This window comes from Carassius gibelio, chromosome B3 (genome assembly GCF_023724105.1).
Source record: "Carassius gibelio isolate Cgi1373 ecotype wild population from Czech Republic chromosome B3, carGib1.2-hapl.c, whole genome shotgun sequence".
Lineage (NCBI taxonomy): Eukaryota > Metazoa > Chordata > Actinopteri > Cypriniformes > Cyprinidae > Carassius > Carassius gibelio.
In genome coordinates this window covers 42,309,098-42,334,419 of record NC_068398.1, presented here as the reverse complement: position 1 = coordinate 42,334,419, position 25,322 = coordinate 42,309,098, and the positions used below count along the sequence as shown (strand labels likewise).

General features: G+C 37.3%; 1 protein-coding gene across 2 annotated transcripts; it reads left to right on the top strand.

Annotated features, from left to right (window-relative positions):
• Nucleotides 1-1,963: 1,963 nt before the first annotated feature.
• LOC127952718 (gastrula zinc finger protein XlCGF8.2DB) lies at nt 1,964-9,144 on the top strand. 2 transcript variants are annotated; one of them, XM_052551421.1, is made up of 3 exons: nt 1,964-2,205; nt 2,708-2,858; nt 6,169-9,144. In XM_052551421.1, exons 2-3 carry the CDS (start codon nt 2,774-2,776, stop codon nt 7,260-7,262), a joined length of 1,179 nt encoding a protein of 392 aa, XP_052407381.1. In that variant the 5' UTR covers nt 1,964-2,205; nt 2,708-2,773; the 3' UTR covers nt 7,263-9,144. The 2 variants fall into 2 exon arrangements, with proteins under 2 accessions (XP_052407381.1, XP_052407382.1); XM_052551422.1 differs by having other exon boundaries at nt 1,964-2,230.
• Nucleotides 9,145-25,322: the final 16,178 nt, after the last annotated feature.

The window sequence follows — 25,322 nt, the reverse complement described above, 5'->3', positions numbered from 1 at the left end:
TTGCGATTGGCTTCTCTGTGCAGGGGTACCCACCATCGCCGAGGAGGAAAAATGGGGCTGTTCTTAAGCACCCGTGAGTCGTGGACACTCCCAGGGTACCCTACAAAAATGTCTAAAAATGCTCCTTGATGGTCGCATATACCTTGAAGCAGGATAGAGGCAAACAGCTTTCTGTTTTTATAGCACTGTCCATCAGGGCCAGCTGGTGGTTTTATTCTCACATGGCATCCATCAATTGCTCCAACAGCTCTACCAAATGCCTGGTGATTGGTGAGAGAAGCAAAGCCTGCACCAACCTGGATCAGGTGTTCTTCTGTCTTTGGTTGGGCCACAACCTTTGGCAAAATTGCTATGACTTCATCAGCCACTCGATGTATAATTCTGTGAATGGTTGGCCGTGGCATCCCAAAAGCCTGCGACACAACCCTGTAAGATGCACCACAGGCCAACCAATACAAAAACACCAGTGTCTGGAGTGTTGTACCCCAGCCATGTCTCCGTTGCTGATGAAGTAGCTCCAAAAGTTTATTGAGGCTCTCTCTCGTCAGACGAAAGTCTGCTTTTGTATCCCCTCCATCAAAAAACTTCTCAAGAACAGGGACATGGAGATTGAGCCTGCAATACTTGATGTCTGCCTATATAATACAAAATAATAACAATAATATATATAAATACATATTCTTGTGTATAATCATGTATATATAATAAAGTTTTTCAGTTCATTCTTGATGTTCAGTATTGTGTTTAATCATGTAACAGATCTACAGCATTACATTAAGTATTGTTTAATCATGTATTTGTAATCTAATTATACAGCATTAAATTTCATTCGTGTATATTTAATATGTAGTTTAATAGACACAGATTTAGTTATTTTTGTTTGTTTTTTGCATTTTGATTTATTTACTAAAATTACCTTAAAATTGCGAACACTGGGTTAAATTATGTAATTCCTAGCACTTTTAAAGACAGTGGGATCATAATAATAATAAAATTGTATATAATGTATATAGTAAAATGTGTAGTAAGATAAATGCAGTTATATAATTATTGCATCAATGCCCTACAACCAAAGGCTTTTTATATATGGACTTATATTAAATATAATTGTATTAAAGGAACTATGCTACAACTTACCTCAAACCTCCGCCGGTAAAAACGGATAAACTTTGTTCTTAACATCCTCCTCTTTTTTCTCTCTAACAGATGTCTGTTGTACGTACGCTGTAGCTCCTCAAACATTGAATAAAATAAAACAAATAAAAACATTTTCTTTTCAAATTACTTTCCAGATTTAGAAATAATTTCCTTAAAATTTTTTCTTAAACAAGTGTGAGAGCGCAACGACGTTATGTGTTGGCATAGCAACGTGATACTTCCTGTTTCGTTTTCCGTCCGTCCTACGAAGGCCGTCTCGTTTAATCCCAGGGTGAAGGACACTCCGTGTACGCATCCTAGAGAGGATTCGACCTCCAGAGGATGCGACCTCCGGAGGACGTGGCCTTCTAAATGAGACACAGCTATTAAAACGTTCATTCTGGCTCTTCAGGGGACGTCATTTCAACGTCAGACAAAGACGTCGAAAAGAAGTCATTTCGACTTACTTTTGCTCAGTGGGAATGATGTGCCTGTATATTTTCCAGACCACTGGCTGTTAATTAATCATAATAATGATTTGCATAGTAATTACCTTCTTAAATGCTTGTTAAGTTAATACTTGTTTTTATTGGCTTTCAGCAGTTTAATAACTTTAAAAAAATTGCTTTTCTGTTTTACTGCAAAAAAAAAATATAAATATATAAATATAAAATATATAAATAATATATATATAAATAATATATATATAAATACTATATATATATATATATATATATATATATATAGCCTACACTAAGTCTTTTACTCGAATGTACGCTGTTTACTTATGTCTTTTCTCAAAACAATTGACATGATGTATCAGTAATGTGTTCTTGTACATGTAAAAACATTTTCTATGCACCGTCGTGTTTTTAACGCGAGGGAAGATAAGTTATTTTGGTGATCGTTTGTTATTCAAAGGTGAAGCGGAGTGTCCAGATGACCTGAGGATGGCAGTAATACGCCAGAGAAGCACAAGTACTGTTACAAGACGGAGAAGAAGAAGAAGATGAAGAAGACGTCATTTGTTTCTTCCACACTGCACTTCTGAGATTCGCCTGAAGAAAGGTTTGAGGTTTAAGCGTTTATATCGGTAAAAACCGTTAAATACACTGTACCGTTTTTGTAAACGACCTGTTTTTGAATGCAACGTTAATCTACTGATTGACATTGAACGACTGTTATTTGTGTGTGTAAATCGCACTCGCGTGAATAACATAATATGTTAGTCTTATTTCGCCCCCCCACATCGTGAATTGGTTTATAGTTAGAAGTGATGAGAGGAAATATTCTTTAATTAATTATTTTACGTTGTGCTCAAAACAGTGTGAATGCAACGAGATCAACAAACTCAAATGTGTGATGACAACTGTCACAAACCAGCTGCTGTGCTCTTTAATTAGTAGTAGTGCTTTTCTTTCTTTCTTTCTATTATTTTTCAGGGTTTAAGTATGCCATTTAGTCCATTAACTATCACTCTGACCAGTGCACTGACTAGGGAGCTGCACCCAGAGATTTAGTTAGGATTTATTTTTCTTTCTGTTAATTATTCTCATCTTAAACATAACAGAGCGTCTGAACACGGAGGAAAACCTCCTGCTGAAGCAGCTGAGATCCACGTGACTCACTAATAAATATGGCATTTATTAAAGAGGAGAGTGAAGATGTAAAGATTGAAGAAGTCTGCGGAGTCACACATGAAGAAACTGGAACACAAACAGGTTGGTTTTCATTCTCACAGCTGAACTCTTTATCCTCATTAAAATGTTGACCTCTGCAGAAATGAATGATATTTTTGAAGAATGTCTTGTATGAGGTTTTATTTGATTTGGAACGGGTCAGTCCTCAAAAGTCTTAAGTGTCTTGATCCCTCCCAGGTTGGATCTTAAACCCCACCCTCTCAATGTTATCTAATGGGACATGAGACACACTAAATAATGAAATGTCATTATGTTCGTTTTTCCAACAAGTTTGCATTCAGGTGGTTATTTGTTGATGTAGGTATGTCACGGTACTAAAAATCTAGTAGTCGTTACTGATATCACTGAAAGTAACATTACACAAACACAATAGAGGCAATAAAAAAAAAAAAAAAAAAAAAAAAAAAAAAGATGTGTAATTGACTTTACCATTGCATTACCTGAACATTTGGAGTCATGGCTTCTTGATCAACAGCGGCGCATAGCCTTCAAGTATTTAAAACAATACTGCCGAGCAGTTTTCTTTTTTTCCTTAGGTTTCTTTGATGATAAGAAAGTTCAGGAAAAAAAAAAAAAAAAAATATATATATATATATATATATATATATATATATATATATATATATATATATATACATACAGTGGGGATCGAAAGTTTGGGCACCCCTTGCAGAATCTGTGGAAATATGAGTAATTTTCAAAAAGAGATATCATACTAAATGCATGTTATTTTTTATTAAGTACTGTCCTGAGTAGGATATTGTACATAAATATTAACATTTAGTCCACAAGACAAAAAAATTGCTGAAATTATTAAAATAACCCCCTCAAAAGTTTGGGAACACTTGGTTCTTAGTACTGTGTTCTGTTACCTGATGATCCTCGACTGTCTTTCTGTTTTGTGATGGTTGTGCATGAGTCCCTTGTTTGTTCTGAACAGTTAAACTGAGCAGCGTTCTTCAGAAAAATCTTTAAGGTCCTGCAGATTCTTCAGTTTTCCAGCATCTTTGCATATTTGAACCCTTTCAAGCAGTGTCTTTATGATTTTGAGATGCATCTTTTCAGACTGAGGACATTTGAGGGACTCAAACACAACTATTAAAAAAGATTCAAACATTCACTGATGCTCCAGAAGGAAACAAGATGCATTAAGAGCTGGGGGTGAAAACTTTTGGAATTTGAAGATCAAGGTAAATTGTACTTAATTTGTGTAACGGGAAACATACAAGTATCTTCTGTTGCTTACGAAGGGCAGAACTAAATGGAAAAAAATAATATATTTCAACAAAATAAGAAAAATTTGGCCATCTTCATCGTGTTCAAAAGTTTTCACCCAACTGCTTCAAATATCTCTGCCTCCTTGTTAGTGCGTCCCCTCCCATGCCGGAGACCCGGGTTCGAGCCCCGCTCGGAGCGAGTCGTTGCTGCTGCTGCTCTCGTTCAGTTTCAGCCTCGGGATCTGATTCTGGATCATAAATAAACGGCTGAATCTGACTGTTAGCCATGGTTTGTTTTGGATTATGGTTTTTCCCTCACGGTAATTTCACAGTTTCCAAACGCTCTCAACGCAAAAGCTTACTCGCGCTCGTCATTCTTTAGCTCCGCCCACACGTCACGCCTCCAGCCGGGAAAAATCGGTACAGACTATCTTTCTCTTATGAATATAATAAAACTTAAATTTTTTTGGAGTTATGAAGGATGCAGTACTTCTCTATAGGTACTCAAGATTAACAGGATATTGAGTGAAAATGAGCATTTCACCCCCCCCTTTAATATCTTTTATGTACAATATCTTACTCAGGACAGTACTAAATAAAAAATAACATGCATTTAGTATGATCTCTCTCTTATTTTTTGAAAATTACTCATATTTTCACAGATTCTGCAAGGGGTGCCCAAACTTTCGATCCCCACTGTGTGTGTGTATATAAAAATGTTTATATATATATATATATATAAAAAAAAAAATTGAATCTGAAATAGAAATCTTTTGTAACATTTATAAACGACTTGACACTTTTGATCGATTTAAAGCATTTTTACTCAATACAATTAATAACTTCTATGATTTCTTTCCGAAAAAGAAAAGAAAGAAATTATATCGACTCCAAGCTTTTGAAAGGAATAGTGTATAATGTTACATTCTTTTTATTTCAGATAAATGCTGATCTTTGCATCTTTTATATTCATGAATGAACCCTGGGGAAAAAAATGTACTCAACTGTTTTAAAAAAAATGATAATCCGCTTATTAGATTGATTTCTGAAGGATCATGTGACACTGACGACTGGAGAAATGATGCTGAAAAATTTGTTTTTTTGGTTATATTTTGGTTTTGGTCTGTGATTGTGCTTGCATTTTTTTTTTTTTTTTTTGCTAAAATTTCAACATGTTCACCTTCTCTGATTTAAGAAGCGGTCTTTTACTTGACTTGAAAACCATTAGGGATTTCCTGGAGCTTTGTGAGCTCTGCCTCTGTTGCTTCTGTAACGCATATGTGGATTTTCTGCATGAAGGCACTCTCGGGCGTCCAGTATGAATGAAACTGACATTACATGCGTTTAAAACACTAAATAATGGCCAATCTATAGAAATAATACTTCTCTCAAAATAAATTTAAAGTTGACATAAAAATCTGTTATGTCACACTCACACAATTGCGTTTAGCAAACCCTCAGGAATCAAATTAATACAAAAATTTAAAGAAAGCCTCCATAGTATAACGAGATAAAAGACAAATATAAAAAGCTTTTCAAACTTGACTGGCAGTGTTTGCTGGTTTTCTTGTAAAAAAAAAAAAAAAACTTTCCTTCTCTGGTTTAAGTTAAGTTTCTTTTTTTTAAGTTTCTTTTACTTTAGTTTGAAAAAAAAATACTGCACATTTGGTCTTCTGAGGTGGCATCTTGGGTGGTATCTATTTGGACTTTGTATTTGAACTTTATCTGCAAATTGTGCTGTTTATTAAGTGGCTGATAACATCAACTTTAAAGATGTATTTTAAAAGATCTTTTGCTTTGTTCTAGTAGCTGGATACCAATTCAATACAGAACAGGATAAGTGTTTTTGAGTACAACTGAGCTGATTGATGCACCATTATCATGATTTGAAGAATACTCTAGTCTGTGTCTGGTTAAACTTCTTCAATAGTCAAAGTAATACCCACAGGCAATCATTTTTGTGGTGGTTTCGTGATGGATTATTACACAATAGAAGTTTTCAAAAGTACTGAGGAACAAGGCTGTTCTAAGCTTTTAATTAGTTTTGATGCTATAAATGTCTGTTGATTGTAAAACTTGTATTTGAACTTGTATTTGTCTTTTATTCACACTAGACGTGATGGTGCTGAAAGAGGAGACTGAAGAACTGGATGAAAAAACAGCCAGAGATCAACATGAAGAATACTGTGACTTCAAAACTGAAGAACGCTCTTCTAGTTGCTCACAGACTGAAAATACTTCGTCAAAAAAAAGAGCTCGAAAGAAAGCAACCGGAAGTAGTTTCATCTGCTTTCACTGTGGAAAGACATTTGATCAACTAGACAACCTTAATATCCACATGAGAATTCACACCGGAGAGAAGCCCTACACCTGCAAACATTGCGGGAAAAAGTTTTATCAACAAGGAAACCTTAAAGTCCACGTGAGAATCCACACCGGAGAGAAGCCCTACACCTGCCAACAGTGTGGAAAAAGTTTCAACAAGAAAGGAAACCTTAAAGTGCACATGAGAATTCACACCGGAGAGAACCCTTTCACCTGCCAGCAATGTGGAGTCAGTTTCAATCAAAAGGGAAGCCTTAAAGTCCACATGAGAACTCACACAGGAGAGAGTCCTTTCACATGCCAGGAGTGTGGGAAAAGTTTCAATCGAAAAGCAAGCCTCAGAAGCCACACAAGAGTTCACAATGGAGAGAAGCCGTACCCCTGCCCACAGTGTGGAAAGAGATTTGCACAAAAACCCACGCTTAATGTCCACATGAGAACTCACACTGGAGAGAGGCCATTTGTGTGTGCCCACTGTGGAAAGAGTTTCCGGTATCACTTAGGCCTTAATAACCATATGAAGGCTCACTCCGCAGAGAGCCGTTTAAGATGTCCGTATTGTGGAGAGAGTTTCACAGACAGGAGACACCTCAAGAATCATCTGATAACTCACACTGGAGAGAAACCTTTCATGTGCCATTACTGTGGCAAAACGTTCAAAAACAAAACCTCTCATGATAGCCACATGAGAGTTCACACTGGCGAGAAGCCCTTCAGCTGCCCTCAATGTGGAAAGAGTTTCACACTTAAAGGAAACTTGAACATTCACATTAGGATTCACACCGGAGAGAAGCCTTTCTCGTGTCTTCAGTGCGAGAAGAGTTTCATGTATAAAAGAGACCTGAGGTGCCATTTGCAAACTCATTCTGGAAATGATGTATAGCGTTTTTCAGTGTGGGACAAGGTTCGGAAAAAGCAATTTCAAAATAATTTATGTATTTACTTAAATGATTAATGGAAACCATTTATTTTTGATCCGTGCAATAAACAATATTTTGCCATCACACCTGAAAAGTCCTGCACATTTGAGCGTTATTTATTGAACTCCTTTGGAAAGAGTTTTAAAGTCCCCCTGTAGACAATTATTGGATCCTTCAAGACTCATTTTTGAACATTTAAAATGACATTTAAACCCTTTTTGTTTTCTCCAAAAATATTCTCTCCATGCCTTAAAATGGCTTGAATGTAACTCTACACTAGGGAAGGGACACTGTCCTGCAGAGTTTAGCTCAATACATCTGCCAGGAAGTGTCTAGTATTCCTAGTAAAACTTTGATTAGCTGGTTCAGGTGCGTTTAATTGAAGTTGGTAATAAATTATGTAGTATACCATACAGGAGCAGGATTGGACACCCCTTATTTTCGGCCTGGTTTCATTTATTATACGTGGAAACATGAATATGCTAATAGAGGTAGTTTAAATATTTGCTTTATTCAACATCAAGACGATCAAGCTCTTTCTTTGGGAACATGCTGCACAACTCCTTGTTCAAGCTCTTGTTCTGTCCAGGCTGGACTATTGCAGTGCTCTCTTGGCAGGTCTTCTAGCCAATTCTATCAAACCTTTACAATTAATTCAGAACGCGGCAGCAAGATTAATTTTTAATGAGCCAAAAAGAATACATGTCACAACTCTGTTTATTAATTTGCACTGGCTTCCAATAGCTGCTCGCATAAAATTCAAGGCATTGATGTTTGCCTACAAAACTACCACTGGCTCTGCACCCATTTACCTAAATTTGTTACTTCAGACTTATGTGCCCTCTAGAAGCTTGCGTTCTGCAAGTGAACGTCAGTTCCCTCCTGGTGGAATGACCTCCCCAACTCAATCCGAGCAGCTGAGTCCTTAGCCATCTTCAAGAATCGCTTAAAACACATCTCTTCCATCTTTATTTGACCCTCTAACTTTAACACTCACTATTCTAATTCTATTTTTAAAAACAACCTTTCTAATATTTTTTTTTATTCCATTTTCTTTATATTTATTATACAATTATATATAAAAAAGACCTCTAACACTAGATTGCTCTATTCGATCGGTTTTCTTTTTATTTATTATGTTATTTAAAAGCCCTTGCTACATGTTCTGCGTTTAAGCTAACTGAGACTTTTTATAGCACTTATATATATATATATATATATATATATATCATTGCTCTTTTGTTGTTTTTGATTGCTTCCATTGTCCTCATTTGTAAGTCGATTTGTGAATGTGAATATTGGTGTAATTAGACTGTATATGTAAACTAAAAACAAATTAAGCAGGAATTCAAAGGAAGAGTGAATACAGGTTTTTCTACAAATAGAGGTGTCAGAATGGTGATGACGGTAATTCATGATTTGCCTTTAGCACCACATTATTGGCTGTTTGATAATGTAGCCAAGCAAATTTGAAACAAACCATGTTCCCATTTCCCACTTTAGACTCAAACATCATGCATACAATTCAAGCACTATATTGGTAAATGTACTCAATTTTAATTGTCCCTTCTTAAAAGGTGCTTTTTTTGCTTACGGTGTTCAAACACTGTTCAAAGCATGTAGTTACTGATTAGGTTCTTCACGTGCCATGATTGTTTGTTATTCTGTGTATTTGAACTAGGGGTGTCCTGACTAAGAATTTTTAGTTTGTATTTAGTTTAGGTTATTGTTTTGGTGTTCGTTTCAGCTGTTGAATTCACTTCACTGTTTGCTTTTTCAAAGTGTTTATCTTTATTTAATCACTGGTATTTCATAAATAAAGACCTGCTATGAGTAGATCCACTACTCTTTTCTCTTTTTTCTTAAGTGTAACATGTCAGAATAACCAAGGCAAAGGTCGGGACACACAAAGCCGTCAGAGGGCCATCGGTGAGTGTTTGTCGGGACAGTTTGGTGTGTTCTACATGTCATCGGCAGTTTGCCCATCAGTCATCAGCGACATTGGCACGAGTGAGAATCATGAATGGACGCTCAGTATAGCAAATTAATAATTGCCCAAGAATTAAAGCTGAAGTGCTGAAAATGGCCAAATGAAGGCTGGACAGACAGAAGGCTGATTTAATATTATGTGCTCTTACCAAAGCATTATCAATGTAACCTCATATTCAAAATGGTTAACGTTTCGTATATCTGTATAAATTTCATGTCATTGTTTCTGATTCTCCTTTTAAATGACAAACATGTACTATTGATAGTGTAGAAGATTTTTATTGGTCAGATAGTGAATTGTTCAAGTATAATCAATGTGAATATAACCATTTATGTATCAAGTTATTTTACTATCATAATCATGAATTTGCCTGGGTTCAGACAGGCCTCCATAGGAATGGTATAGAAGTCTGTATGAGGGTCAGACATGTGTCAAAACAGGACATGCAAACCCTCCATAAGACAAAATGTATGATGGGGCCCTTACTTTCATGGAACATAAAATTTAGGCTTCCTGCATCTTGGTAGCAAACTGGAGACACAGCCAAAAAATGGTAAACAATAACCATATGTAGTGTTGTCAAAAGATCCAGTACATTTTCCAAAAGGCTTTGACTTGGTTGAATAAACATGAGCACTGCACGTGTCACAGTCGAAACAGTTTTATATCACTGTATTTTCACTCCGCCCAAGTAACGTTAGCTGTGCTCCTACGCCTAGTGAGAATATAGTTCCCAGTATTTATACGATTAAAAATGGTCTCATGTAACATGTAAATAGTAAAATGTTTGCATTATTTTGTAATTTATTGGGATTACTATTGCTACCATTATCCATTTACATCCAGTCTTTGTGCTAAGCTAGGCTAGCGGTGGGTGCGTCAAGAACGCACAGAAATGAAAAAGGTATGTATGGACTTATCTAACCCTGGGGGATACTGTGAATAAGCTAAAGTCCCAAAAAGTCGGAGTGTTCCTTTAAAACCTTTATTCTTTTATATTTTCGCAAAGGCCTGCACAACAGAGATTAACTAAATTAAAATGATGGAAAAATTATATTCCTTAATGTTTATGTAAATTAATTATTATTTTAGGAGTAGGCTACATTATAGTACAATCGTAATTTTGTTTTGAGTTAAAAATCAGACTTTTATTTGGACGGGTTGTATCTGAGAGCTTTGAGTGTCAATGTATTTGTTTTTGACAGTGGTTTTCTCATATAAAATTATGAAATGATTATTAATTGTTCTCTCAGTGTTTGTGTTCACGTCCTCAGATAGTGAGACGGCAGGCACTGTTAAACCTGCCACTTTAAGCCACGCTGGTGCATACTTGAGTATGTAGTACATGACAATGCTGTTCATTCACAGAGAGACACGCAAAACACAGATTAGCTTATATATTTATATAGAAGTGCCTTTGTCATTATTTTGCAGCTTTGTTTTTTATTTATTCATCAATCCCTCAAATCGCACATTTTATTTGATATCTGCAGAGTAGCTAGCTACTGTAAATTCTGGATTCTGTGCTTCACTCCGCATCACAGAAACCATAATGCATTAACCTAAAATTATAAATGGGACATAGCTGTATCTGCAAGGGATGATGAATAGGTAAACATGTTCGATGGGTTTCCTCGTTTGCAAACTGTGTCTACCTTCAAGGACAAATAAGCATTCGTCTTTTATGTGTAAAAAGTATACGCATATTAGTGCCAGTTTTCTAATATTTTGATGTGGGATAGAGATAAGAAATAACGGCCTCTGTCTCTGATGTTGTCTCCACTGTACTTGTGGTTGGAGCAAGAGTTAGTGGTCGTTCACATATCGCGTCTTTTGCACGCTCCAGTTCGTTATTTCAAATGTAGGTGCGCTCATAATAAAAGCGATGCGGTCAGGACGCACACGTGGTGCGACACGCTCGTTTTTTTTAGACGCGTCTGCACGGCATTGAGTTAAAAACATCTCAACTTTTCAGAATGCCGCAAGCGCACCACAGGTCATTTAACTTCCTCACCTTTTCCATAGCAACGTTGAAAGCTCAGCCAAGATAAAGGAACAGCTGATCATAGCTGCATATGGATTGCCATTTTTAAATTAATTTAGTAGCAGAGGTACTGCAAGCAATTTTTAGTACTGCAAATCCATTTATCCATTGCTGAAATTTCTGTCTTCACGGAGAGAACAGGTCATGGGTTTTTAGGTGCAATATGTGAATGGCCCCTTTGGTGGAAGTTGTTGCCTATTGGCGCAGTTGAGATTCTGTGTCTGTTATTTTCTCTCAATACTGTAGATAAGCAAATGTACATGGTATGATAATCGTACAGTACATGTTTATATCACGGTATATTGTCATACCGGTATATCGTTACAACCCTAGTTGCAGCTAGTTCTTTGAAGTCGGCTTGATGGATCAGAGCCAGCCACTATGTCTAGCCTGGATCCAGCAAACATGTACTTGTCAGGTCAGGAGTTTGGCTTCACACCGTGTTGTAATTTCAATCATTTTGAGAAAACATGTCACATTCCACTCAGATCTATCTGCGATCATGGACCATGTGTTTCTATGGCAACATCAATGCTTAAATGTCCAGGTAAACTTATTATTCTGTGTTCCACTCCGTATCATACACACGTGTCAGAATATCACATGTTTGCATGTAATCATGACTTGGTGTAAGCACAGCTTTAATTTAAAAAGAGCAATTCATTTTTTGCCAACTTGTAAAACTAAATACTATTATCTTATCACATAAAATATTCAAGGCCTATCCAGTAACTGCAGACACTCCTCTATAGCCTGGGGGAGCATCGCCTGGCTCTTCAGAGGCTGCGGCCGGGGGAGCGTCACCTGTCTTTCCGGAGGTTGCAGCTGGGGGAGTGTTGTCTCGCTGTCCGGAGGTTGCAGCCGGGGGAGTGCCAGCTGGCTCTCCACCCCTCCCTTGGGGTCATCGAGGCGTGACACCAGCCTAACTGTAAGGTTCTGGGCTCTACGTTTTTTTAACAGCTCTACACTGACCTCAAGCTGTAGCCCCTGGACTAAAGCTTTCATCTTTTTTGTCTAAAGAAACAGGTTTTTTTTAAAACTGATCAATCAAAAAATAAATCTATAAAAACAAGCAGGCCAGTTTGAGATAAGACTTACCGTGATTTCCAGATGGCTCGATTGGAGGTGGCAGTCAATGCGGCTACAGTTAATCCCGCATGCGGGACACCTCAAGTCCCACAGCAAGACCCTCCCCCTGGCCAACCGCAGCATGATATGCCTCTCTATCTGTGTTGCACATGGCGTGCTGGGACCTCAGGTGGTGCCTTAGGTGCATCATCTTGGTAATGCACATTGGGCATTGAACCTGCATCTTTAAAATAGAGTAGAAATGCATATAAACTAAGTTAAACATACACAACTTTCAAAATAATTATAATTTTTTAAACTTGAAAATATATTCCTTTTGATACTTGACCACTTTTAAGTTAAGGTACATAAGAACTCATCAGCATTCCTTAGCTTAAAGAAGGTCTGGCCACGGAAAGACTGTGTAGGTCCAGGGACAATGCAGGCCTCAGTCATACTTTATTGATTAAAATGATTTTACAGAATAAGAATTATGGGACAGGGTACAGATAGCGGGTAATAACAGGCCAATGTATATTAAAACTTACTGTCATTTACGATTAGCTGACATAAAGACCTGGTCATGGAAAGACTATGTAGGCCTCGTCGTACAACTTGCCAGTGTCACAGTGCATACAGTGTACATGACTTATTTAAGATTGCAGTCCATTTTCAGGTAAGTGCAGAGCAAATTACTTTAAAATGCACTGCATTTTCAGGTCAGTCAGCAGCAAACTACTTCGAAATGCACGCTGCAATCTGGTCATTGCACATGACTCCCCTGTACAGGTAGTATCTCTTTCACTGGTACTCATCTTCTTTGACCAAATAGCAAGATGCCTGTGGACTCATGTCCGCTGTGTTTGTGTATGTATGCCCGCCTCAGCCAGCACTTAGTGCTCACTCACAGGGCGGAGAACAAGGAGAAAAGAAAGCTGCTGTTGGCCATCGAGTCGGGCCGAATCAACGCCCGGACGGGCATATGTCCAATTGCGGAGTGTAACATGTTAAGCAACAGACCTGACCGGCACATTCAGATGCACAGTGGGAGCTCTCTGGTGGAGCAGGACGAAGCAATTCATCGCTGCAAGAGGAGAGAGGTCATCACGAAGCTGACTGCTCTGAAGGGCCTCCAACCCTGCCGTCCCAATGGTCTCCACCCTGGACCTGGAGGAACACCGGCAGCCAGAAGAGCCTGACACTCCCCCTGACCTAGAGGACCTGGAGGAGGAAGAGTGCGACAACGTAGGCTGCAAGAGCCCGAAAAACCTCCCAAGGACCCAGGTGGCAGACCTGAACAAACAGGTTGACATCTTGACAGAGAGTCTGCAGAATGTCACAAGGCGTTACTGGATCCTCAAGAGGAAGAAGGTCTCTTTGGTTACCAGCCGATTGGGTCAGGTGACACGAAAGCTTCTCTCCACTTTCGGCCCAGAAGAAGAGGACGTAGACGCCCCCGCCGAAGAGGCCTTACAGGCTACTGAGGAAGCCTCCTCGCAGGGTGATTCCACTGCAAGTCAGCAGCCCGGAGAGTCTGGTGGCAAGATGATCCCCACCGATGCCGATATGTCCTCCACCTCTCAACTGCCGCAGGAAAAGAGCCCTCCGCAGTTTCCCGACCATGTGGCCATTCTAAGTGAGTTTAAGACTTCTCTCGCCATTAATATTTCTTAGGCCGGGTTCACACTGCAAGCTGCAGCAGAGCGGAAGCAGCGCGCTGCTATTTTGCTTTCATACCGGCAGTGGAGGCAGCACCCAACTGAACAGCGGATTTTGGACAGAGTACTCTATAATGGGTAAGTTCGCATTGCTTTATTTAAATTTCAAATACATTTAAATAATAAGAATTGGCAAGAAGCTTGTTTTAATTAATAATTTCATTGTAACTTTTGTTGCATATTTGTTTTGCTGTCTTTGTTCTCCGTGCAGTACGTGTTGTTGATCGAAGGAAGGCCATCCCGCTATATTTGTTCTTAAGGAGACTATGAAAAAGATGCAGACTTTATTCGTAAATATGAATGTATACATTTACTTTTTGTTTGAATAAGTTAGTTAAACATTTATAGCACTAGTTCCAAACTGCAAAAAAAATAACTTTGACTTGGGTATCAAGTAATAAAAAGGATTTATTAAGTAAATTGAACAAAAATCACAACAAAGTCATGCATAAAGTTATAAACCAAGCATGATTAACAATATGTTTACATGCATAATAGTACAAAAATAACCCTTCAAAAAACTATTAAATTGAAATTGCTGAACTGTTCAACATATGGTTGGATAAAATAAATTAAAACCATTGTAATGTTAAACTGTATTACTACAGTTGATGGTAAACAGAGGAATGCTGTTCAGGCATGGTGGAGACTGAGGGAGGTGTGAAATGTTGGGGGTGATGAGTTAGTTCCTCTTGGTAGGTGGGTGTGGGGTGAACAGGCTGAAATCCAGATGATTGTGGGTGCTGGCGACCTCTGCTTATATAGACTGTGTGGGTTGTTGTTGCTTGTTGCCTCTGACCATCATCTTCTAACTCCAAGTCAGCCAGGTAGGTCATTATCTGTAACTGTGCCCTGGTACGGTTTCTGGGAAGCAGCCGGTTCAGTTTTGGAACTAAACTGAGGGCAAAATAATACATTTCATCCTCCTGTCTGGGAACAGTTGGTGGGTGCAGGAGTAGTTGGTTGTGTTATTATGTCCAATAACTGTTGCTCAGTTGTAGTTGGGGAAACTGTTCTTCTCTGTTTCTGTTTGTGTTGTTGACTGTCAGTCACCAGTGCTTGGACCCTGGGATGTATAGTGGGGGTAGGGGTGTCAGCTCTGTGAGCTGTTATTTGTGGTGTGCAGGTGCTTGGCAGTGGTGTGGGGGTAGCTGATCTTCCACCTGCCAGTAATGGTGTTGCAGGCCTGTATGGCAGGAAGGGGATCAAAAGTAGTGAGTTCAGACAACTCCGGCTCCACATCCTCCTCAGCCACAGTCATGTCCAGAGGTTCCGGCTCACTCTGTAAAGTGTGTCTGGAACTACAAATTAATAAATATATTATATTAATATATTGGCACCAATTTGTATGTATTTTTTCAGATTACACACAAATAATAATGTACTCATTCTCACTGAAACAATATTTTGTAATAACTGTCCATAACAGAAAAAAAAATAGAGTAACATATTAGATCAACAAGTGACATACTTAACTTCTAGGCTGCATGTATGGAAACAGAAATTACATTCCTTTATCGTACTTTCCTTATTTTATATATATATATATATATATATATATATATATATATATATATATATATATATATATATATATATATATATACACAATGCATATGTTATACAGGGGATAAAAAAAAATTATTTTATATTTATTTTGTCTTTAAAAGATTTCTGGGAACTGGAGAGAGCTTCACCAGCCTTGCCTTCCAGTATCATCTAGGGAAAAATACCATTGCTGAATCTGTCCATATGACTTTTAGAGCAATTGAGGAGCAAATGATGGCATCACAGTTCCCTAGACCAATAGAGCACATGTGGTGAGCCATAGCATCCAAATTTTGGGAAAAATTGAACTTCCCAAACTGCCTAGGTGCTATTGATGGGAAGCATATTACTATTATGTCACCTGCACATTCTGGTAGCTTGTTTTTTAATGACAAGAGAACTTTCTCAATAGTTCTTCTAGCACTATTAGTATATTACAAATGGTTCATAGCCCGACTTCCTGCTCATCTTGAAATCAGCATTTAATTGTGTATTATATATGTATGTATCACATGCTTTTGTTATTTGTGTGCTTGCTATGTGTTATTTAAAAATGTTAAATAAATGGTTCCAATTGAAGCAATTTAGTGTTTTCTTGAAAAGAACAATAATTGGTTTTATGTAGCAAACATGTTTTCTACTGAACATTCCAATGTATTAGAGGAAAATGGCAGGCTTTTGAGGTTGTAGTGAACCTAGAACTGTAAGTACTTCGACATTTTAACATAAAAAAAAAAAAATTAGAATATGTGTGTTACCCAAATAAAATTGACAAACAGTAAGTCTTTGAGAAGGGGTTTATCAAGCTAGATGGAACATTAGAAAAGGGGCTCATCTCCTGTTTCCAAAATGCATCACAAAGTGCTTGAAAAAGCTGTAAACTAATTCCACATTGCACAAGGTGCAAACAACCTTACGCCCGTTTCACACATACTCCATCTGCAGTGCGTATGTGTTGCATGTTTTTTTTACGCACCCATGTTAACAGTATCCAGTTGTGTTCCAGGAGCGTTGCGTCTGTGCAGCGATCGTTTATGTACCGAGTAGCGGACTGCAAACGTGTCCTGTGTGAGAGCACATCGAAGACATGCTTCACCACATACGAAGCGCACACTGACTGCATACGCACTGCAGACGGAGTATGTGTGAAACAAGTGTGAGCAGAGCTGTAGCTGGGGTCAGCGGGGACCCGGTGAAGGTTGTACCAGTTTGAAATTGTTTCATTTGTATGTTCGTTTATTTTTATTTATTTGTGCTATTTACACAATGTTTAAGTTTTTTTCTAGTTTGTAGGTGTCAAGGTACAGACACCAAATAATTAAATGTAAAATAGCACTGGATAGTCTTCAATGTAAAAATGAAATATACAAGCAAACCTACATTTATTCAGACACCTTCAACATTTCTCACATTATTACAGTTTTGCTATATATATCAAAAATTATATCTGGTGTCTGAATAATTTTTTTGTTTGACTGTTAAAACTACAAAGTAATGCAGTCAAGAGCAGTGAGTGATTTTCATTTTCTTGGATTAACATTACAGCAGCCAGTAGCTAAATTAGGCGCTGTCACTTTAAGAGACGATGAACGCATCCAATATAATATAAAAGGTGGATATTTTGACATTTTGTATGTATTTGTCGGTAAAAGAGCAAACATAAGCAAATAATGTTGAACACAAGCATTTTGAGACGCCTTTCTCTTGCGTGAGCCCTCAACACCAGAACACTGAGTACTGAATTGGGCTCTTTCACATCTTTTTGTTTGCTCAAACTGCGATTTGTATTTGTTCGTTCAGGTGCAGGAGAACTTTGCAGATGAGAGCTCGGTTCAGTGTCGCTGTCCGTGATACGTGGCTCTCTCTCTCTCTCGTGCGCACTGAACACAGCACGTGAGTAACCAGCTACTCTTTTGAGCTTTTCCGCGTCTTGTTTTTGGATGCTTTAATGTTTAAATCGACAAGCGGTAAGGCTTAAAAACACGTGAAAAAGATAAGCTTTTGTGAAGATGCACAGCAGTGGCCCGTCAACTGTCCTGAGTTTTTAGGCTGGCCTCAGCCAGGCGGTTATATAAAATATCAAGGTGAAAGTCATCATAGCTTGCTTAGTATAGACCCAGCTCCCAACCCAACTATGAGAATAGATTAACTGCAATATTTTTTTTTCATCGCCCGATAAGAGTCTCACGTTAACGCAGCAGGTTAACGCCGATAACGGCCGACCACTAATATATATAACATTATAACATTTAACATTAGCTCTTACCTCCATGAAAAACTATTTTGTTGATACACATAATATCTGACACATCAAAAACATATATTACCCATCATAAACAGCTTATAGATAATTCATAAATGTATACAGCAAACTTCTTAATAGGGACAATGTAAATGAGCAAACTCTCAAAAATAGAAATAAAGATGCAGATCATAGATATCTATACTGTAGCTGTGTGTGCTAGGCCTATATTAATCTGTCTATGCTATTTGCCTATTGAGTTGTTTGCTCATGTGCCAGGGAAAACGTCAAAAACACTATAAAATTACTTACCATCTGCACTAAGAGCCGCTGCAACTTCATCCCATGCTTTTTCCTTCTCCTGCAAGTCTTTATAAAGAACATTATGTGGATCATAAAGAACGTGATGTTTCTCAACTTCCACGATGAGACGAGTGTAGGCCATTATTGTCTTTCCAGGTGCACTCTGAAGACCACCGCCTGTCACACCACGTGCTGTTGTATATGTTTGTCAGCATGATGTCAGCGCGACATCCGTTCTTCTGCCAATATATAGGCCTATTTATAAGAATGCGACTACTACTAATAATAATAAATGAATCTCTAAGTCTAAACTAGCAGAATAAATTATTTAAAGTTGTTTTTGTATTTTATTTATTTTTGGATAAAACAGACTGGCCAAGGCGAGGTGGAAGGAGAGGTAGGAGATTGAGTCGTCAGGGAGACACTGCGGAAAAAGAACCCAAGGCGAAGAGAAAAGGTGAAGATTGTATTGACACCACTAAAGTCAACAAACATCCACCCCCTGAAGGTCAGGAAGGCCATCGTGTCGACATCCTCGAACACTTTGATGGGGATGTGCCATCAGAAAAAGGCCTCTGAGATGGTCAGGAAGGCCATGGAGAAGCGGCGTAAACGGAGATAGACTTGGAGAGACATTTTCGAAGTGATTGCCCAATTTTGGCAGACCTTGCTTTTCTTGTTTGGGAGTTTTTCATTCACCCAGTGTTCACGTGTGTTTTCGTTCTGAAAGTGGTTTTCAACATATAATTTTCTTGTTTCATTTTTTTACTCCAAGTTTACTGATTAAACATTTGAATAAAATGTTGTATTAAATAAGAGCTTTATGTCTGAATATTTTAATGAATACTAAAAATGCAAGCAATGAACTTATGTAATTTTTCAAATGATTACAATCACCAATTATGACTTGTTAATGCATGATCCTTTGAAAACCTGTGTAGGTCCTGTCCAATAAGTTGCAAGTGTCACATGACCATGAATTTCTGATTGATAGTGCATGATTATAATGATTTTGTAACTTGAAACATGCAGTACAGTACACCAGCACCCAGCAGTTTGATGTACCTTAGAGCTCATGAGGTGGCTTAGTTTGCATAAAAACTATATATATATTTCCATTGCCCATGGAAAGCCTGTTCATGTTATGTTATTTAATTGTTCCAGTGGATTTTAAAGTGTTGGTATAACCTCATGAAGTAGATAGAAGTTATATCAGAGTGAGGTCATAAAACTGCAACGTATTTCTATATTTTTTGTCAATAAACACAATTATACAATTTTAATTTCTGTTAAACGTGCTCAAAGTACAAAACATTGCACATGAACGTAATTTTTGATGGTTACGTAATGCATTGATCTATGCAGACTTCTCTGTGTATTATTCCTATAGTGTCAAGATAGAATGAATTGGTAGTGGTTTAAAAAGAAACATGTTGTTAAGCAGGCCACTTTGTCTTTAAAGGAGGAACAGACAGTGAGCAATGAGCCTGATGAAAGTACTGTATGTACTGTACACTTTGTTGAAATGTGAAAATATGAAATTCTATTGATATTAATTTGAATGCTTTTGTAATTTACCAATGAAATTGTTTCTGGGATTGAGGGTTTTATGGCAACCGCAAGATGCAGAATATGCCCTGTCCCTTAGAACTGATCAAGAAAAGGTAGATTTATCTTTTTGGGGCATTAAATGTAATGATACTAACAACTCAATCATTGATTCATTTAAAATGACATTACTTTTTTTTTCTTGGCCTTCGTAGGTTCGTAAAAAATAAAAGTGCATCATTAATGATCACAAAACACTGAGATTAATAATTATTTCTTATTTTATTATTATAGTCTCCATAATTTTTCATAGAATGTGTCATTACCAGCAATACTCTTTTGAAACAGGTCTCTAAATGTTCATTTCATGTTTCATGTTTCTTAAATCCAGTGTCATGTTCCCTGTAACAGAGGACACTGATTAAAGATTACCAAGACAAACATTTACATTAGACTAACTTGCACAGATTAATTGTTCACATCAACACTAGCAATGTGTGCTAACAAACGAACTAATGTCTATTTAGATTTTATGTAGACTTAAACAAATATTAAAAAGTCCAGACCTTGGTGACCTTATAGCTGGCTAAGGGCCTGCTAACAACAACAAAATTGTACTTTTAATTTCTTAAAAATATCAATGTAACCCTCTACTTGCAGAGAAATATAATGTAGCATTTCAGTACCAAAGGTATTTTTTGACTAAAAGATGTGAGGCAGGATGTTTCTGTGTACTGATATAGAATGAGTTTTTATGCATACCTTTCAACAAATTTAGAGTCAAATATTCAGACAGACCATGGTTTAATTGATATTTACTTTATAAAGTAAACAAGCTATAATCTTATGCAACGTTGTTCTATTTGTTTGAAATAATGTTTTTTTTATTAATTTTTTATGACCGGCATATTTTTTGAGGTAAATGTTTTTGGGTTTTCAGGTCCTCTTTGACTTTGAGGGTTCACATAATGATTCAACAGAGTTTTTCCATCATCCAGGAAATGACATCACCCCTTGTCAATGAGCACTGCCTCTGGGACACTTCTAGACCATAAAATAACTTCTCCATTAAATATTCATATTCAGTGGTTGCACATTGAGGATATGTAGGTCAAAATATCTGACTGACAGCTTTTGGGTCAAAACAAGTACTTGTATAGCACTGTACAACAGTATAATAGCTTACAATGAACACTACTTTCACATGATACATAAAGGTTTCTAAGCGTTAAGACTAGGTCTCAGCTCCTAAATTATTCTATAGAGTTAGGAATAACAAGATGGCACTAAAGAGGAGGAGATTTCCAGCGAAGATATGACGTATTGGAGTTATGATGATTTGGAATTCATAAAACGATACAAAATTGATCATCAAGTTCTTTCTGAAACTGACCAAGTAAGAAATTTAATAACTTCTTCCACTCTATAAATCACTCTCTGATGACGTAAAGTATAACAGGCTATACTCATTTTCGGAACACAAATGAAGATGTTTTTAATGAAATCTGAAAGCTTTCTGTCTCTGACAGCCTACACAACTAACACATTTAAGGCCCAGAAAAGAAGACATTGTGAAAATATTCAATATGAATACAGTGGTTTCACATTAACAAAATGAACACTTTTTGTGTGCAAAAAATAAATATCACCATCAGTTGCATTAATCTCCAAACCAGAGTCAGTGGATAATGATAATATTTTAGATGAAGTTACATTGTGGAAATATTTGTAAATCTACATGTAGGAAAAAAAACTTGACACATTTTTGTATTTTCTATTTTAAGGGTTGACCTGAGTTCACTAATGCATAACATGCAGAACAGAGTGGATCTGACATCACCACCATCAAATCAAATCAATGTCACATGACATAACAACCAGGGAAGAGCAATTTGCGCTTTTTTTTTTCGGCGTCAGAGGTTTGACCCAGAGAAAAAACTGGATGTTGTTTTCAGAGTTGCTGACGGTACTGAAGAAGGGGCAGTGGATGGAGCTGGTCCCACAAGATAATTTTTTACTTTATTGGCGAAGGACATCCATTCCTGTGAGATTTTGGATGTTCCTGACTGGCAGAAGACTCTTTACTGCAATTCGCTCGATGGTTTTGTTTTCGCAGCATTCCTGTGTTTACAGTGGAAGTTCGAGGCGGCTGGGCCGGCGAATAACACACGTCATAACCAAACGTTATGTGATTGGCTTATGGGTAACTAATGATTCTTAATAAAGACAAGTGCCCCACCACAAGATAGAAAACGCTTGTCAATTCCAGACTCTGTCTACAAAGCAAAGTGAAGTAGCAGTTTGGTATTACCAGGATAAATATCTAAACCATTTAATGTTTTTTTCTGAGGTAAATGTAACATTATATTACATTGTTTGACAGCTGTTTTATGAAATAAATGAATGATGCATTTATAGATTTTATTCCCACAGTTAAAAAACTGATTGAGCAATTAATGAGACATGATGAATGGTAAGCTGTTCTGCATCTTTTAACGTGTATCCATATGTGTAACATATTATGAACTATGATCACTTCACATTGTAAGTACAGGTACATCTCAAAAAATTTGAACATGATGGAAAAGATTTCTGTAATTTAATTCAAAAAGGAAACTTCCTTATATTCTAGATTCATTACACACTAACTGAAATACTTCAATAGTTTTTGTTTTAATTCTAGTGGTTATGACAAACAGAAAAGTTCAAGATCTCCAAAAGCAGGTTTAATTATGCTGTCAATACTTGGTTGGGCTCCTTTTGCACAAATTACTGCTTCAATGCAACGTGGCATGGAGGCGATCAGCCTGGGGCACTGCTGAGGTGTCATTGAAGCCCAGGTTACTTTGATAGCAGCCTTCAGATCCTCTGTATTGTTTGTCAGATGCTACTTATCTTCCTCTTCACAATACCCCACAGATTCTCTGTGACGTTCAGGTCAGGTGAGTTGGCTGGCCAATCAAGCACACTCATATCATGGTCATCAAACCACTTGGAAGTAGTTTTGGCACTGTGGGCAGGTGCTGAAGTCCTGCTGCACAATGAAATCAGTAAAGCTTGTCAGCAGATAGAAGCATAAAGTGCTCCAAAATCTCCTGGTAGATGGCTGCATTGACTTGATAACATTGACTTGACTTGATAGACTTGATAAAACACCATGGAGCAGAATCACCTAATCACGTCACCCGAATCATCTCTGACTTCAGAAGCTTCACACTGGACTTTGGATTCTGAGCCTCTCAAGTCTTCCTCTCCAAATGAAATGCTAAATTTACTTTCATCTGAAATGAGGACTGTGGACCACTGAGCAACGGTCCAGTTATTTTTCTCCTTAACCCAGGTGAAATGCTTCTGATATTTTTTTCTAGTTCAGGAGTTAAATTAATGAATCTATGACAAAATAAATGTAATATAATTAGGGAAATGTGCTCAATTATTTTAAGTTTATTCTCAAAAGTCTGTTATTTTAAATGAGGTATGTTTGTATTTTGTTATTTTATACATTTAAAAGACTGTATACAGCCAATCAGCTCAAGTAGGAAAATTAGGGGTGGGCAGATCGATCTAAATATCGATGGCAACACTGGTATTGGTATCAGATCAATACAATTGTAATTGAATCAATATTTTAATTTAAATATCTCTCCTTTACGTTCATTATACTTTGCTCGTGTCTTCTACCTCTACAATCCTGAGCAAATGCTGTTTTCACTTCCTATTCCACTTTGCTACTCCTCCCCCTCCTGCTGCTCTGCTGTGATTCGTTGTTGTGTCGCCACGTGACTCACTGACACAACGGCCGAGGACCAGCGAACAGAGTGAGTGAAGCTGATAATGAGAGATCAGGATGGCCGAGAGGAAGAGAAGTGTTCTGTGGAGCTATTTTATGGCACTAAATTATAATACTGCGACTTGTGATACATGTAAAAAGAGCATTCGATACTGTGTCAACTCTACAAACCTATACAAACACTTAAAACATGACAAGGAAAATGCTGAGCTACAAAAACGAAGAAATGAGGATGGAAATCCATCCACTTCCAGACCCCCAGCACAGACATAGGCTGTAAAGAATTCATTCTACAGTGCCTAATAACTACTAATTTTGTGGACTTCAATACATTAATAAAAAAAATATTGCTTAAAGAGTTGATCATTCATTCACCTCAGAGATTATGACATATTGCTTTCCCCTACACAAATGTATTTTTTTTTTAAGTAAAAAGTATCGTATTGGTATCGGCAATACTGACCCTATAAGTATTTGGTATCGGATTGATACTGCAAAGTTTGGTATTGTCCACCACTAAGGAAAATTCTTGAGAAATACAGTAAAGTACTGCACTGTCACTAGCAAAGCTACTGCTCATTAAACAAGGTTTAATGCCTTAGAAGAGTAGTATCCATAACCTCGAGCTCTACTCTACTTACAAATGTCAAACGTAACTGAACATTAATAGATGCTTCCCTTCACTGAAAAACATAAAGTAGCATTTAATTTCAAAATTTACTTTCCATATCCAGCCATATGCAAAGCATGCTGGGAGCTAACAATCACCTCTAAAATAAAACTGCAAAATGTAGCTAATTTTCTTAAAATAAATAGGCAGCTTTCTTTCCTTAATTATTTTAGTTTAATCAGTTCCCCAATTCAAGCACCAAAAATGCTCTCAAGTTTCCTTAAAAAAAAAAAAATGAGGAAAACGCATCTCTTGGTTTTATTAGTAAAAAGTCCTCATTATTTTCTATACAACACTGAATTACAATTTCTTTAATGAAATCCACACAATATTTTTAATTATCACCATGATTTTTTTAATGAAAAATTACAAGATCCATGATGCATTTTTTACAGTGTAGGAATGTGACAGCTGTAGCCCTTTTCCTAAAGACATCGGAGTGTGGTGACTCCTGATGCTCTGACTCCAGCTTCTGTCCACTCCTTGTGAAGCTCTCCCAAGTTCTTGATTCGGCTTTTCATGACATAGCCTGTCTATGGTCCCCCAGTGACCAGAAATTTTGATAGGTGTAAACCAAGTCCTGGGTGTCCTGCTCTGCCATTGAGAAAATGAGAGCTCAGACAGGCCGATCTGGAATCTTCCCCATATGACATCCTTTCTCTGCTTTGCCCGCCCAGAGAATTTGGAGAAAATATTATTTTTTTACTTTTAATTCAGTCGCAATGTCAGCACAGGCATTACAAACAGACTTTTATGATATGGATTCGACAGCACCACCACAAACCGTGAGTAACAGTGTTCATTAATCTGTGATCAGTGATTTCTGATGGGCAGCTAATTATTCAAGTTCACATAGACTTTCTTTCCAAATTGTTTAATACTGTTTATGCATCAGTGATATTACACATTAATGTAATCTGAGCATTTGTTTAATTAACATAGTCAGGTTCAAATGTGGGTGCAAAAAATGCCATTAAAACTCTACCAAAGGTTTGTCAGAGCATTGCCATTGTGCTATTGCCTTGTGGGTAAGTGAGAAATGTTAAATAAATAAAAAGATTAAAATGACTTGATTTTACTTTTAAATTCCTTTTACATTCTC